The sequence below is a fragment of the Amaranthus tricolor genome, chromosome 5 (assembly GCF_026212465.1).
Source record: "Amaranthus tricolor cultivar Red isolate AtriRed21 chromosome 5, ASM2621246v1, whole genome shotgun sequence".
Classification (NCBI taxonomy): domain Eukaryota; kingdom Viridiplantae; phylum Streptophyta; class Magnoliopsida; order Caryophyllales; family Amaranthaceae; genus Amaranthus; species Amaranthus tricolor.
In genome coordinates this window covers 32057289-32070775 of record NC_080051.1, presented here as the reverse complement: position 1 = coordinate 32070775, position 13487 = coordinate 32057289, and the positions used below count along the sequence as shown (strand labels likewise).

At 33.3% G+C, this 13487-nt stretch overlaps 2 protein-coding genes across 4 annotated transcripts; one reads left to right on the top strand and one right to left on the bottom strand.

Annotated features, from left to right (window-relative positions):
* Window positions 1-5940: 5940 nt before the first annotated feature.
* LOC130812847 (pentatricopeptide repeat-containing protein At1g12775, mitochondrial-like) lies at window positions 5941-8055 on the top strand. Of its 2 annotated transcripts, none has more exons than XM_057678460.1 (2): window positions 5941-7516; window positions 7794-8055. In XM_057678460.1, exons 1-2 carry the CDS (start codon window positions 6070-6072, stop codon window positions 7922-7924), a joined length of 1578 nt encoding a protein of 525 aa, XP_057534443.1. In that variant the 5' UTR covers window positions 5941-6069; the 3' UTR covers window positions 7925-8055. The 2 variants fall into 2 exon arrangements, with proteins under 2 accessions (XP_057534443.1, XP_057534444.1); XM_057678461.1 differs by having other exon boundaries at window positions 5942-7516; window positions 7783-8055.
* A 137-nt stretch (window positions 8056-8192) lies between these two features.
* LOC130812848 (uncharacterized) lies at window positions 8193-13052 on the bottom strand. Of its 2 annotated transcripts, none has more exons than XM_057678463.1 (7): window positions 12743-13052; window positions 12561-12638; window positions 11402-11508; window positions 10584-10661; window positions 10297-10398; window positions 9700-9781; window positions 8193-9060 (listed from the first exon to the last, which is right to left on the bottom strand). In XM_057678463.1, exons 1-7 carry the CDS (start codon window positions 12876-12878, stop codon window positions 9041-9043), a joined length of 603 nt encoding a protein of 200 aa, XP_057534446.1. In that variant the 5' UTR covers window positions 12879-13052; the 3' UTR covers window positions 8193-9040. The 2 variants fall into 2 exon arrangements, with proteins under 2 accessions (XP_057534446.1, XP_057534445.1); XM_057678462.1 differs by having other exon boundaries at window positions 8193-8536.
* Window positions 13053-13487: the final 435 nt, after the last annotated feature.

Here is a 13487-nt window from a genome sequence, read left to right as displayed (position 1 = left end):
AGATTTAAAAGTCAAGAGTAACAAATTTAACATTAACAAATAACAATTAATAAATATTCAAAGAGGATATACAAAAAAATCAAGAATAACATTTCAACTTTTCAAAATTCAAATTACAAACACTAAAATTGAGAATTTAAGATTAACCAATAACACATTCAGAATTCTGCTTATGAATTATGATTTTAATTTTTTAATTTTTATTTTTTTTTTAAAAAAACGTGTCCTTGACTGCTTGCCGTGTCCCTTTCGTGTCCTTACCGTGTCCGCGTATCCGGAAAAATATTAAAATATTGGACACTTCATTTGGCGTGTCGGACATGAATTTTCGCGTGTCCGTCGCGTGTCTGTGTCCGACACGTGTTCGACACGGGACACGCCAGTCCAGAGACGTGTCTGTGTATTCCAGGCATAAGGTAAGGGAAAATCGCTTTGTCCCTCCTTGTTTTTAATTTGTTCACCGTTGATAACAGCAAATAAGCTTGTTTTTAATATTTTTGTTCATTAAACATTATGATATTGTGCCTTTTTGTTTATTATTACTAACAGCGAACAAATAATTTAATACCCAACCTATAACACCGTCTTATTTTGAAAAAATTGAAAAAAAAAAGCTAATTATACAAAAGACTCGGGTAAAAGATCAGCGTTGACCAAATGACCCCACTAAACATGTTTTCCTCCTAAAATATGAGGTAGTTTTTCTCCTCTTCATTATTCCTCTTTAGAATTCTTCATCAGTTCAGTTCTTGCTTCATTTTCAACTTCTTCATATCTGTCTGATTATCTCCGTCGCAATACTCGCCATTGATTTTCTCGATAAATGTGGATTTTACTTCTGTTTTTTTCTTTTTTCAATTTAAGTTGTTACCATTGTCTATATTTTTAGTTGAATGTACATCTTCAAATTAAATTAGAGTTAGCTGCAAATGTAAGAGAGTCAGTTGCTTCTGAATCAGAACACAGAAATTCAACTTATAATCATTTTTTCTGAATAATTAAATAATTGTTGCAGATATTGTGACTTGTGGTTTTCTTCCTTATTGCTGATTTGTTTTCAACGTGATTGACATGATAATATGTCTTAGTGGTTTACTGGTCAAATGGTGAATTTTTCTAATAGAAATTGGTGAAGTGTGAGTTATTTTTGTTAACATCTTATATGCTTGAAGTTGTGCAATTGTGTTCGTCTGTTTATGATTTTTCAAATGTGATGAATTTGAAATTGAAGTGATATTTATTGGCCTTGCCTCCCTCCCGTTACAATCTTATGCGTTGTTTTAGAGTTATAGATGTTACATTAGACTATTAGATGGACAATATATAGTCCAACTTTCATGTCGAAGTGATAGCCTAATATACTTATATACAAGGCAACCATTGTCTTATTGTAGACTTATTGGTGAGTACTTCAGTTTTCATATCGGATTTTATATTGAGAACTTTAGTTGCCATATTCTAATGGCAGTCAAAGTGTCGAACTTTTGAGAATCTGTAGAGTGATGGATTCCTATTCAATCATACTCATAAATGAGAAACCAAGCTAAGAAGTTTTTGTCTTGTTTATATTGTGGCATTTTTATTTTATTAAAGTTAATGTGTTCTCCTTATCAGGATGAAGTTTATAACTTTCAACCTCTATAGAATTCTGAGCATGTCAACATAGATTCAGAAGAAACACTTGTCATCTTTTGCTGATTTAATAAGCGAGCTAGAGTAATGTTATAGATTGCTTTTTAAGGCAAATAACATATAATCTCTGTCAAGGGGTGGAGCAATCTTCCTAGGAAGTCTAGTCTCCTACTGCTCCAGGGAGAAACAGGGTATAAAAGCCTTGTCTGTCATCATTACAACCTTTTTGGACAACAACTGCTTTTGCTAGTTATATCTTCATTCTGAACTCTCTATCTAATAAATTCTGTGGATGGGAAACTTCATACATGATTCACTATGGCGAACCTTAGCAAACACTTTATAAAGGAATGTTTTTTCTGCTTACCTAGCAAATTCATCTAATCAGAATAGGAAAAGAGTGTACAAATCTGCAGAATGCAGATGTAATGCCATGGCTTGACTCCTCTAATATATCTTATGTTAAAATCGTTCCTCATTTGTTAACATTTTCAAGAAAGATGTATATTTTATTTAATGTATAAAATTTATATAAAGAATACATCAATAAAAATGTATTTTGATTATATTTTATTAATTGATTACTATCTTATCTTTATAAAAATAAGTTCCTAAATGCAATCCTTTTTCATACTACCAATTACATATTTCATAAATCGCCTATTATAACCTTACAGCATGTATTATATAAGATTATCTTACGATAAGATGACTTTAATAGAATTTAATGGGTCAAAGCTAAAAATGAACCTGTTCTTACCTCAATCTAACCGACGTACCCCTACTCCCTCGTACAAAACCCACGGCTCCCAATCCCTCTCTTCCCTCTTCTCTCACGTCCCACTCCCCTTCCCTTTCACGGTTCAGCAGCCTCAGCGCCACCATAGGCCACGTTTTTTCCTTCCATGAGCAGCCTCTACAACACAGACCGTGTCCCCCTTCCCCCACGAACTGCCACCGGCAGCTGCACCTCGCTTGGCCACTGACTGTTGCGTGTTCCGCCAGTGAGCAGCGGCTGGTCTCAGTTGATTTTGGCCCCTTCTTCCAGCCAGTTTTGGTCTTTTGCACCACCACATGACCACCTATCTCTTGGTTCACCTCTTAGTCTCACTCTTTGTAAGCCATCTTTTCTTTTCTCTAATTAATTTTATAGTTTTAATTGGAATTTTATTAAGTTTATGAGTTTGATGTTGGTTTTGAGTTACTTTCATTGAATCTTTTGTGGGTAAGAGTTTAGTTGATGAATTGAACATATTTATGATTTAGGGTTTGAAGTGTGATTAAAAATGTTGTGTGTTGATTGTGTATTAATTTGGTTTAATCTTATCATGAGTAATTGATGGAAGGTGGTATAGAAATACTAATGGTGTTGATTATGTTGCAAAGCATTATTTTGGACTTGAAGCAATTGCAAGCTTAGTGTCGATTGAATTGGTTTGTTATGAATGGATGTACATAAGTCGTTTGTCAAAATTAACTAAAATGTATATGGTAATTGCAAATCAGAGATTAAGTTCAGTCCTCCAAGAATTTTAATATTCAAAATAAGTTTAATATCCGAGCATAAGGTAAGGGAAAATCACTTTGTCCCTCCTTGTTTTTAATTTGTTCACCGTTGATAACAACAAATAAGCTTGTTTTTAATTTTTTTTGTTCATTAAACATTATGATATTGTCTCTTTTTGTTCATTATTACTAACAGCGAACAAAGTAATTTAATACTTAACCTATGACACCGTCTTATTTTGAAAAAATTTAAAAGAATAAGCTAATTATACAAAAGATTTCCAAAATAACTTTCACAAAAATTTTAATTCTCAAAATAAGAGTCTTTATGTCCGCTGCGAACAGAAAAAATTGGTCAAAAAATTCAAAATTCTTTGTTCGTTGATACTAAAAGCGAATCAAAATGAGACAATGTCGTAGTGTTGAAAGGGAAAAATAAAGTAAAACAAAATTTGTTTTGATAACGGCGAACAAACTTTGTTTTAATTTTTTTTTCTTCTAACGTTATAAAATTGTCTTCTTTTTGCCTGCTATATAAAAAAATTTGACTTTTTTTTATTAGATTCTTTATTCGTTGTTAGTAGTAGCGAACATACCCAACCTCAACTTTGACATGGAGACGTGTATTTTGGAAAATTAAAATTTTTCGAAGCTTATCTTAGAATTTAATTTTTTTTTGATAATTAGCGTATTCTTTTCGGTTTTTCCTTATTTTGAGTGTTGACACAAACCTATACATTTGACTCGAGTCTATTTATTTTTGTTGATCTTTAAGATTATTAGATTACTAGGATAGAACCCCGTGCAATGCACGAATTTTTAAATACATTAATATTTTGATGAAATTTTAGATTGCAAACCATACTTCACATTTTTCCTAAAATTCAAAATTGTAATTATGGTAGTCTACCAATGTAAATGAATGATTTTAATGGTCAATTAATTGAATTTTATGTCATTTTACTTTTAAATAACAATTGATGGAAAAAAGGGCTATTATGTACTTCAAGTAATTTTCTAAATTGCTGTATAATTTTGTACACAGTATAATTTTGCTGTATAATTTTCTAATTAGTGTAATTCCAATTACACTGGAATAAATGTAATTTATTCTATAGTATAATTTTCTACGCGGTGTAATTCCAGAATTTTATCAGACAATATATAATGTTCTATTATAAACAGTACATTAATATACCACTGTATAATTGGAATAATTATGATTTATTGCATCAATTAATGTATGAGTTTTTCGAAAATATACATTTGTAAATATGGTAAGTGTAAAAAATGCAAATCACTCAAAGTCCATTATTACTATCCAATTAAAAAAAGACAAATGACATACTCACCATCAAACTTCATTTTTGTTATTATACAATAAAATTAATAAAATGTATTATTCTATGGAGAGGTGGTAATGAAAAATTATCATTATAAATACTTTGTTATGATTGAAGTTTTATAATCACAAGAATAATCTTGTACATTTTATGAAAATCTAAAGTACAAATCATTCACATTAACAATCCAAATTAACGAGCTCGATTATAAGTACAGTCACTTAGCTTCATGCTGGTGGCTTTTGTCAATTAGGTGCAAGTGAAATCAGTGTTAAGATAATATTGATTTACTCACTTTTTTCAGCTTCTATATAAAGAAAAGAATCTTCAAAAATCTGTACTTAATTCATTTTTAGTAACTTCTCTTCAAGTAGTTGCCTTCCAAAGTAAACCAAAGAATCCACAATACCCTTGTAAGGACAAAACTGAAGGACTATATACAACTAATTGTAACAAAAACAAGTATATGAAGCTAACAAATGGAGCAAATACAAGTAGCTGTTAAAAGCTTTGGGGACAGCAAAAGCACATTGTTAGACGAATTCGAGCGCCTTTCTGTAGAAATTCAGCTCAATCAAGCAATGCTAAGGAGGAGCTTGTCCGAGCCAGGAACATCTATGTTCCATGCTCGCCTTGGTATTGGTGTACCGCCATTGCTTCCACAGCCGGTCAAGCAAGCCAAACCAACTTCTTGGATTGGTTTGCATAGGATGGTCAAGAAGATTTTTAGGCCTGTTTTTTGGAAGAAGAGAGTAAGGAAAGCTGCTGATCTACAACAAGAACAATGTTATGAGCAAAAGAAGAAGGATCTTAAGTCCTGGAAAAGGTTTAGTAAATCTGTAAGGCATTACTAGGGTTATTAAGATGAGTTTAAGATATCATACATCTATATTATACTTCACGTATGAGTTATGACCCTTTATGTAAGTTCATATTTTTTTTGCCTTTTTTGTTGTGCTCATTTTGGAGGAATCCTACTTTTCTCAAGAGGAGTATTTCTTGTATTAAAAGAGATTTTAAAGTAAATAATAATAAATTTTGAGGAATCATGGCGTACAAGGTTGTATATTTGCGCAATTGGTTGGTATAATAAAGGATGTTCATGTTTTAATTTCAATTTTGTTCTTTTAATATCCATCTTTAGATTAAAACACCTAACTCAGTGAAGCAATGATTTCTAAGAAATAAAATATTCAGATCATTGTAGACTTGTAGTAATGAGAGATAATTTATCTCGAACAAGAATAAATATGCTTGTAAAAGAACAGAAAATTATTTCATTATCCAAATACATACCATATCTCATGAAAATGACTGTGTTTCATTTTATTTTATTAATTTAAATTTGTCACATTATTAATTTTACCCATAATTTAACTTTTTTTAAAGTTTTCATTCACATATTTATACATGTACACTTGTATAGGCCGAACAATCTCAATTCTTCATGCTTTGTCACTTGTATAAGCCAAACAACAAAATTAATATAGTAAGCATGTATTAACATGTAAAAGGTACAAACTTTTAAAGACTTCTTTCACAAAACAAAAATATCTTCAATAGAAAGACCAAATAATCTCAATCCTTCATGCCTTGTTCACTCGGATGCTCTTCATGGCCACCATTTTTTCTCAGCAACAACTCTGCTAGAAACAGGTTCCATAGCAAAGGCCATCATGTTCAACTCAAGCAATTTACATCCATCATTAACAAACAATTACCGAAAACTTTCAATTCATCAATTATACCATATTTTTCATCCCATATTGCAATTCTACCTGTATCACCCTTTGATTTCACCATTACCATTTTCAGCTCCACAATAAGAGCTCAATCATGCTGCTTTGCTTCAAAGTCCTCTGCTTTATTCTTACCAGAGATGAAAAGTCAATACCTAGAAAACAACAGTAATGCAAAAGTCAAGCAATTAGCTGATAACATTAGCTCAGTCCCACCTGAACAGAGGTTTAAAGTCCTTGAATCTGTTATAGAAAATTTGGGTGAGTCCATAAACATTAGAGAATTCAATAATCTGATCATGGGATTGGTTATGGCAGAGGAAATGGAGCTTGCATTGAAGCTGTTCGATGAAATGTCAACGTATGGTTTATCCCCAGATTGCTGGACATACTCTGTACTTATTAGGTGTTACTGCAAAAAAAACCTGCCTGATGACGGGAAAAAGATTCTGGACTGCATGATCAAAAATGGGTTTCGACCTAATGTTGTTACTCTTACCATTTTGGTGAATTCATTATGTTCAAGAGGCAAAATTCAGAGAGCTTTTGAGGTGTTGGAGATTATGGGTAAACTTGGGTGCAACCCAAATATTCAGACTTATAATTGTGTGTTAAAAGGTATGTGCTTTGTTGGAAGGGTAGAGGAAGCTTATGAAATGTTGATGGATTTGAAGAGAAAGAAGGGTGATGAAGAGAGCAGTATTGGTCCTGATATTTACTCATACACAGCTGTTATGGATGGGTTTTGTAAAGTAGGTAGATCAGATGAAGCAATGGAATTACTTGAGGAAGCAATTGAAACGGGATTAACCCCAAATGTGGTTACTTATAATGCTCTCTTTAATGGGTATTGCAAAGAAGGGAAACCTAGGAAAGGGATTCAGTTGTTGAAGCAAATGAAAGAGAGGGACTGTACTCCTGATTATATTAGTTACAGTACTTTGCTTCATGGGTTGTTGAAATGGGGTAAATTTAAGGCAGCCTTTTGGGTTTACAATGAAATGGTTGAAGTTGGTTTTAAGGTTGATGAAAGGATGATGAACAGTCTTTTGAGAGGTCTGTGCAGAGAAAGCTGGGAGGAGGAAGAGCTTTTGAAGAATGTGGATAAAGTATATCAGCAAATGAAAAGTTGGGATTATTCTATTTTTCCTGACACTTACTCTTTAGTGATCCAATCATTTTGTATTGGAGAAGAGATTGGCATGGCTTTGATTAGTTTGCATGAGATGGTAGAAGCTGGGTATTTTCCGAGGATGGTAACGGTTAATCGAGTTGTTCGTGGACTCTGTGAGGAGGGTAAGATTCCTCAAGCATTATCGGTTTTAGTTCTAGTGTGTGAAGCTGGTAAATATCCTAGTAAAATTAGCTTTAACATCTTAATTGATGAGTTGAATAGGCAAGGGAATGTGCTTGGTGCTTGCAATGTCTATGGTGCAGCATTGAAGCTCGGCGTGCTTCCACATGAGACACCTTTGGGTGCTCAGCTAAGTAGATCACATTGACAATTATCATGCATGTATAAACTGTACACTATTTGTCAATAGAAATGACATTTTTATCAGCTTTCTTGAAGGACTGATGGTGCTTCTACTTTCTGCATGGAGGGAGATGATCCTGTTTTTGCCCCTCAAAACTCCTTCAGACGCCCCGGTTCCATCTCAGTACCCGCAAAACCAAATCTATCATCGAACCATATGGGTTTGACTTACAGTGTCCCAATCCAAATTCATACTATCGTGAGTCTGCGGCCGACTAATTTACCCTTGGAGTGACTCTGCATTCAGGAACTTTCTTGTACTTAGGCTTCCATGAAACATTCAGTAAGCAAAATAGTGTTGCCCATATGAGTTCGTATAGGGGCAATAGGGCAGAACTTTGGAACACATGTAGAACAAATACAGTAATACACCCAAGTTTAATGCAATAATTTTTATCCTGTATATGTAAAACAATAAATAAATAAATAAATAAATGCCAGCTCTGGAAATAAGAACATGCTGCAATGATTTTCCAATAAATCTACAAAATCCTCAACTGATTCCCGAGACATTTTTGCCTATCTCATTAGTAACGGCCTAACAAGAGCACAAACCTAATCTCTTCTATACAGAGCAGAGAATCTCAATAATATGGATAAAATACAAAAACTCTTAAAGCATTGAATTACATGAGTGACAAAAGATGATCGGATAATTGATTAGGCACGACTAGAATACTGCCCCGTTCTTGTATCAACCATAATCTCATCCCCAATATTTATGAACAATGGAACGTTGACTACAGCTCCAGTGTCGAGTGTTGCTGGTTTGGATCCACCTACACCGTCGTTCGAATAGTTAGGAGATAAGGGATAGAATTTAGCCTAAAACTTGAACAAGTACAAATGCTTCATTCCTTAGTTAAAATGGAAGAGGATCGCAAATAGAAAGATGTAGTTCCAAAAAAAACATTAGTCCGCTCCAACATCAATGACATTGTGTGCAAAATCAAATCGGAATCATCAGTTCAGAGAAAAAAAATTATGTACCACAACAAGATCCAAAGATACAGATTTTGTCAAAGAGCATCTGATACAAATTACATAAAATGCTATCGCAATTTGTATAAAAGCATTAACCAGTCAGTCATCTACAAAGGTGTCTAGATCCTGATACAGCAAAACACAAGACTCCACAAAGATCAGTTAAGCGGAGCATACAAGTCAAGCAAGATCAAGTTAAAGATTCTGCAATGGTCCGATAATAGGTCTATATAATAATTGACAAAGCCTTGTTTAAGTTGATCAACTTCCATACTTCCCATTCCAAAGGTGCTCTACTCCTAAATTAGTGAATCTATTTCTGAAAAAAAAAAAGAAAAAAAAAACGGTTTGATTGCAATCTATCTGTTTTAATAGACAATCACAATATTTAGAAGACTTAAGGTACACTAAGGTGATGGTCCTAGGACCTAGAGTCTAAGCACAAAGCTCTAGGCATGACGTGCACACCCTCATTGAAGCGAGGCACAATCCTTCAATAAAAGGTTTTATGAGTAAAAACAGGTCGTAGAGGAAAAATAAATGCAACTAGGTTGCCTTAGGTTCACCTTGTTGCGCTTTTCTGTGCAATTTTTAAAACGCCTCAACGTCATATTAAATGCTGGGGCAGCCGCCCCCGCCTAGGCTCAATCTTTTTACCACAGGACAATCATAAAATATACTTCATATAGAACAAAAGGAAATTTATGTATCCTAAATACTTGTTTTTTTATTTGAAAAGTCATCCTGTTAGATCTGTTTCATAGTGATAATTATATGTTGCAATCATATTTGAAACAAATTAGAAATGAGGTTTTGAATTTTATTGTGAAGACTTATTAAGCTTTTTAATTTCCTTTACTAATGGTAAAACACAAATTTTGAATAAGGTTCATCAGAGTGGGTGAGTTTTTACTTGATTTAGTATGGTCAAGACTCAAGAATAAATAAGATCACTCACCTTGAGCTGTATCCCCTTTAACACCAGGATCAGTATCGACGACAATGAGCTTCACAATGAGGGGCAATTCAAGATCAATAGCCTGCAAATAGTTCAAACAAAAGGCTTGCATATTTTCCCATGGAGAATAAAGAAAGGAAGATATCTATAAAAAAATAAACATACAAAAAAAATTACGTAGCGGGTCAAACAATTGTTCCATCACTTTCTATTTCCACGGGTGTTTACACTATGTTTGAATAGCAAATTAGAAGAGAAAAGAAAGGAAGGGAACGGGAAGGGGAGGGGTAAGCAGAAAGAGTCCACCTTGTTTGTTAATGAAATGGAAGGGAAAAGGAACAAAATTAAGTGTTTTCCCTTTCAAATCTTTCTACTTTAGAAGAGATTGTGTACTTAACGAAGTATTTCCCTCCAAACCCCTCCCCTCCTTTTTCCTCCATTTCTCTCTATCTAAACATGGCGTTAGTGAGGGAAAGAAATCCGATGATTCGAAATATAAAGATTCACACATTTAAATGGCTAATAATGTTTCCGGTTTCACTGAAGGATAAGTTGCAAACAAAATAACAGCAACCACAACATAAGGGGAATATTTACCTTTCCATTCCAAAATTGCAAATTGCAGTCCATGCCCTCCTTCAGCCACCTGGTCTTATCACCAACATCTGCTTCGCTAAGCCGGAACTCCTCGTATGTAGCCTGAGCGTGTGCAAAAGTCATTTAACAATTGCAATAGAAAACAAAATACTAACGTTCCTTCAAGAAAAACATATTCAAAGTTTAGAACACTAGCAAAATTTCACCTAATTATTTATTTGAACAAATTAACCTCAAATCACATAGAAAACTAAGATCCATAAACTCTAAGGAGAAAAGAAACATACCAAATCCATGAAGACATACATATTTCCATCTTTGTATGTGAATTGCTTTGTTTCCTTGGATACATTTGCTTCGGGTATCTGTCAAATGTCAAATTTAAATTAGTGCCAAACCGAGAAGTTTATATTAAAAAAATGTGAATTGATTTTCTAACAATCAAAATGAAAATACTAATAAGTTGATAATACTTTTACACAACTACAAGTAGAAGATATAGGAATGTCAAAAAACACTCATCAAAGGTTGCATTTGGCTGCAAATATTGTTATATTTTTTTATTTTTAGAAAAATAAAGAAAGAAAGCAATTTCTTACAATATACTATGTTACTCTTCAAAAATTTTAGCTTGTAAGTGCTTCATTGTTTTGTTATTCTACCACTTCAAATCACATAAAAAGTGGCTTATAGATAAGAATTTCATTCTGATAGACAAAGCAAGTCCCCCCTTCATGTTTGATGGAAGCCATTTATTTCCAAAAGAAAAAAAAGGATAACTTTTAGAAACCCCTCGTCTAAGTTCTAACCAAATTAGAAATAACAAAAAATAAATATGAGGAAAGATGTCTGCACATTACCAAAGTGTATGAGATGTCAAACCAACCTATCAAACCATTAGACTATGAACGGCATAATACGTGGCAGATCATTAATTTTACTCAATATATTAAAATTGAAACGAATACTGGCCTTAAGTTTCTTGAGCACGTGACTAGGGCAGGCAGTACCAAATTGCCAATGCCCCTACTAACAATGAATATGAAAAACATTCAGAAGCACAGCGACGAAATTTGAAACCAATACACCATTTCAGTTAACGTACCGTAACTCCAGCTCGAAAGGTTTTCTCAACTGTGTTTCCTGTCACGTAATTTCGCATTTTAGTCCTAACGAAAGCAGCTCCTTTCCCTGGTTTCACATGAAGAAACTCTACAAGTTCCACAATAAATATGTGTAAGTCTCACAGCTCCAAGAAAGAATTGTCTAGTAAAGTATTTGTCACCCAACAAAAATGAAAGAATCAGGCATCAAAAATACCACAAGCTAATAATCATAAATCACCATACCATCCATCTTCCCCTCAAATTCATTGTGGGATGAGAATGGAGGTTGCACATACTAAATTTAACTTGTAACCATAGAGGGATGATGGGACAAACCATTCCATATTCAACACATACCATCATACAAAGATCTAATTCTTAATCCAAATATCAAGATGAAAACTATATACATTGATAAATAACCACTCGGCAGATCAATGGTGTCGGCAAACTGAAGCAATATTAAATATGTCATATTCACCAAGGACTTTTCATGACACTAAACATCTTTATTCTGATCAATAAGTTTTCATAATAAAAAAATCTTCGAAACTAAGCAATGCCAAATTTCCAAAAACATGGCTCACCCACTATGACCTCCCAACCCCCAAACTTACAAGCTAATAATTCATAAACTATCATACAATCCCTTTCCCCTCATTTTCTTCAAATTGAGTAAAGTGGTGAAGGGAGCCTACCCATGTTAAACTCAACTACTTTTATTACAGGATAACGGGACAAACAAACTGGACCTCAATTTTGATATATCTCATTAGCCATTCATAACAACTCCCATTATCAGGCATATCCCATCACCCCTTTTTCCCCTTTTATTGAAGAATGAACACAGAATACATCGATTAATAACCATTGGGCAGGTAAATGGTACCAGCTAACTGAAACAAAATCTTAGACTAATAAAGAATGTAACACATTAGGGCCTCAACCATGAGCTAGTTCTCTAATAAGGGAAAAATCTTTGAACCTAAACAATGGCGGAAAGCATGCCATAGTGCCGACAACACATTTCTTGAAAAGCTAAAAATCCAAAATTCAAGGGTTCCATACCATAATACCATTACATCGAGAAGTAAAACACTCCTATAATCTAAAAAGTGACAAAAGTTCGGTGGGAATTTTAAATCAAAATTGAAATACCTAATACTTTCCAAGGAGCTCCGTCCACCTCAAGGTTAGTTCCCACTTTAATGTCATTGCTACTCAAAGCATAAATCTCTGCCAAAACAAAATAAAGCAAAAAACTTCAATCAAAAGCAACAAACTTTTAAAAATAAATTCTAATTTCCACACAAAAACTACCAAAAAGAAAAGAATATTACTAGAAAATCTGGTTCTGCAAGGAAGAGCAACAGAGGGTCTTAGGACTTTGAAAGATGATGGGTTAGGTGAAAATGAAACGGATGATGAACGAATTGAAGGAGATAAAGAGAGTTTGATGGTGGGTATTCCCGCCATTGTTGGCCTGAGTTGCAGATCGAAAGAGGTAGACTGGTAACAAGCCCACTAGGACCTTTATTAAGGGATTTTGATGGCAGTCAGTTTTTCTTGATAAGGGATGTAGTAATGTACTCACAATGAACTGATGGAAGTATAGTAATCAGTAGACCACTTTTTGTATGAAGTTTTGAAACAAATATGCAAAATACATATATATATATATATATATATATATATATATATATATATATATATATATATATATATATATATATATAAATTTAGATAATGGTAAAGTTTTGAAACAATTTCTCAACATAAAAATAAAAAATTTGAATAATTAGTAAAGTTTTGAAACTATTTTTCAAGATAAACATTTTTTTCTCAAAGTTGTGATTTGGGTATGTTCGCGATAAAAAACAACGAACAAGGATTAAAGAACAAAAATAGTCAAAGACTCTGTTCGCTCTTAGTAACAATGACCAAGAATTTTAAAATAAAAAATTTGAATAATTAGTAAAGTTTTGAAACTATTTTTCAAGATAAACATTTTTTTCTCAAAGTTGTGATTTGGGTATGTTCGCGATAAAAAACAACGAACAAGGATTAAAGAACAAAAATAGTCAA

Excerpts from the sequence above, each read along its gene's own strand:
- LOC130812848 (XM_057678462.1), bottom strand. The coding sequence starts at position 12,878 with ATGGCGGGAATACCCACCATCAAACTCTCTTTATCTCCTTCAATTCGT. Across the intron at positions 10,662-11,401 it reads CCTTTCGAGCTGGAGTTACG|ATACCCGAAGCAAATGTATC; the intron begins GTACGTTAACTG and ends GACATTTGACAG. Across the intron at positions 10,399-10,583 it reads TGTATGTCTTCATGGATTTG|GCTACATACGAGGAGTTCCG; the intron begins GTATGTTTCTTT and ends GCACACGCTCAG.
- LOC130812847 (XM_057678460.1), top strand. The coding sequence starts at position 6,070 with ATGCCTTGTTCACTCGGATGCTCTTCATGGCCACCATTTTTTCTCAGC. Across the intron at positions 7,517-7,793 it reads TCGTGGACTCTGTGAGGAGG|GACTGATGGTGCTTCTACTT; the intron begins GTAAGATTCCTC and ends GCTTTCTTGAAG.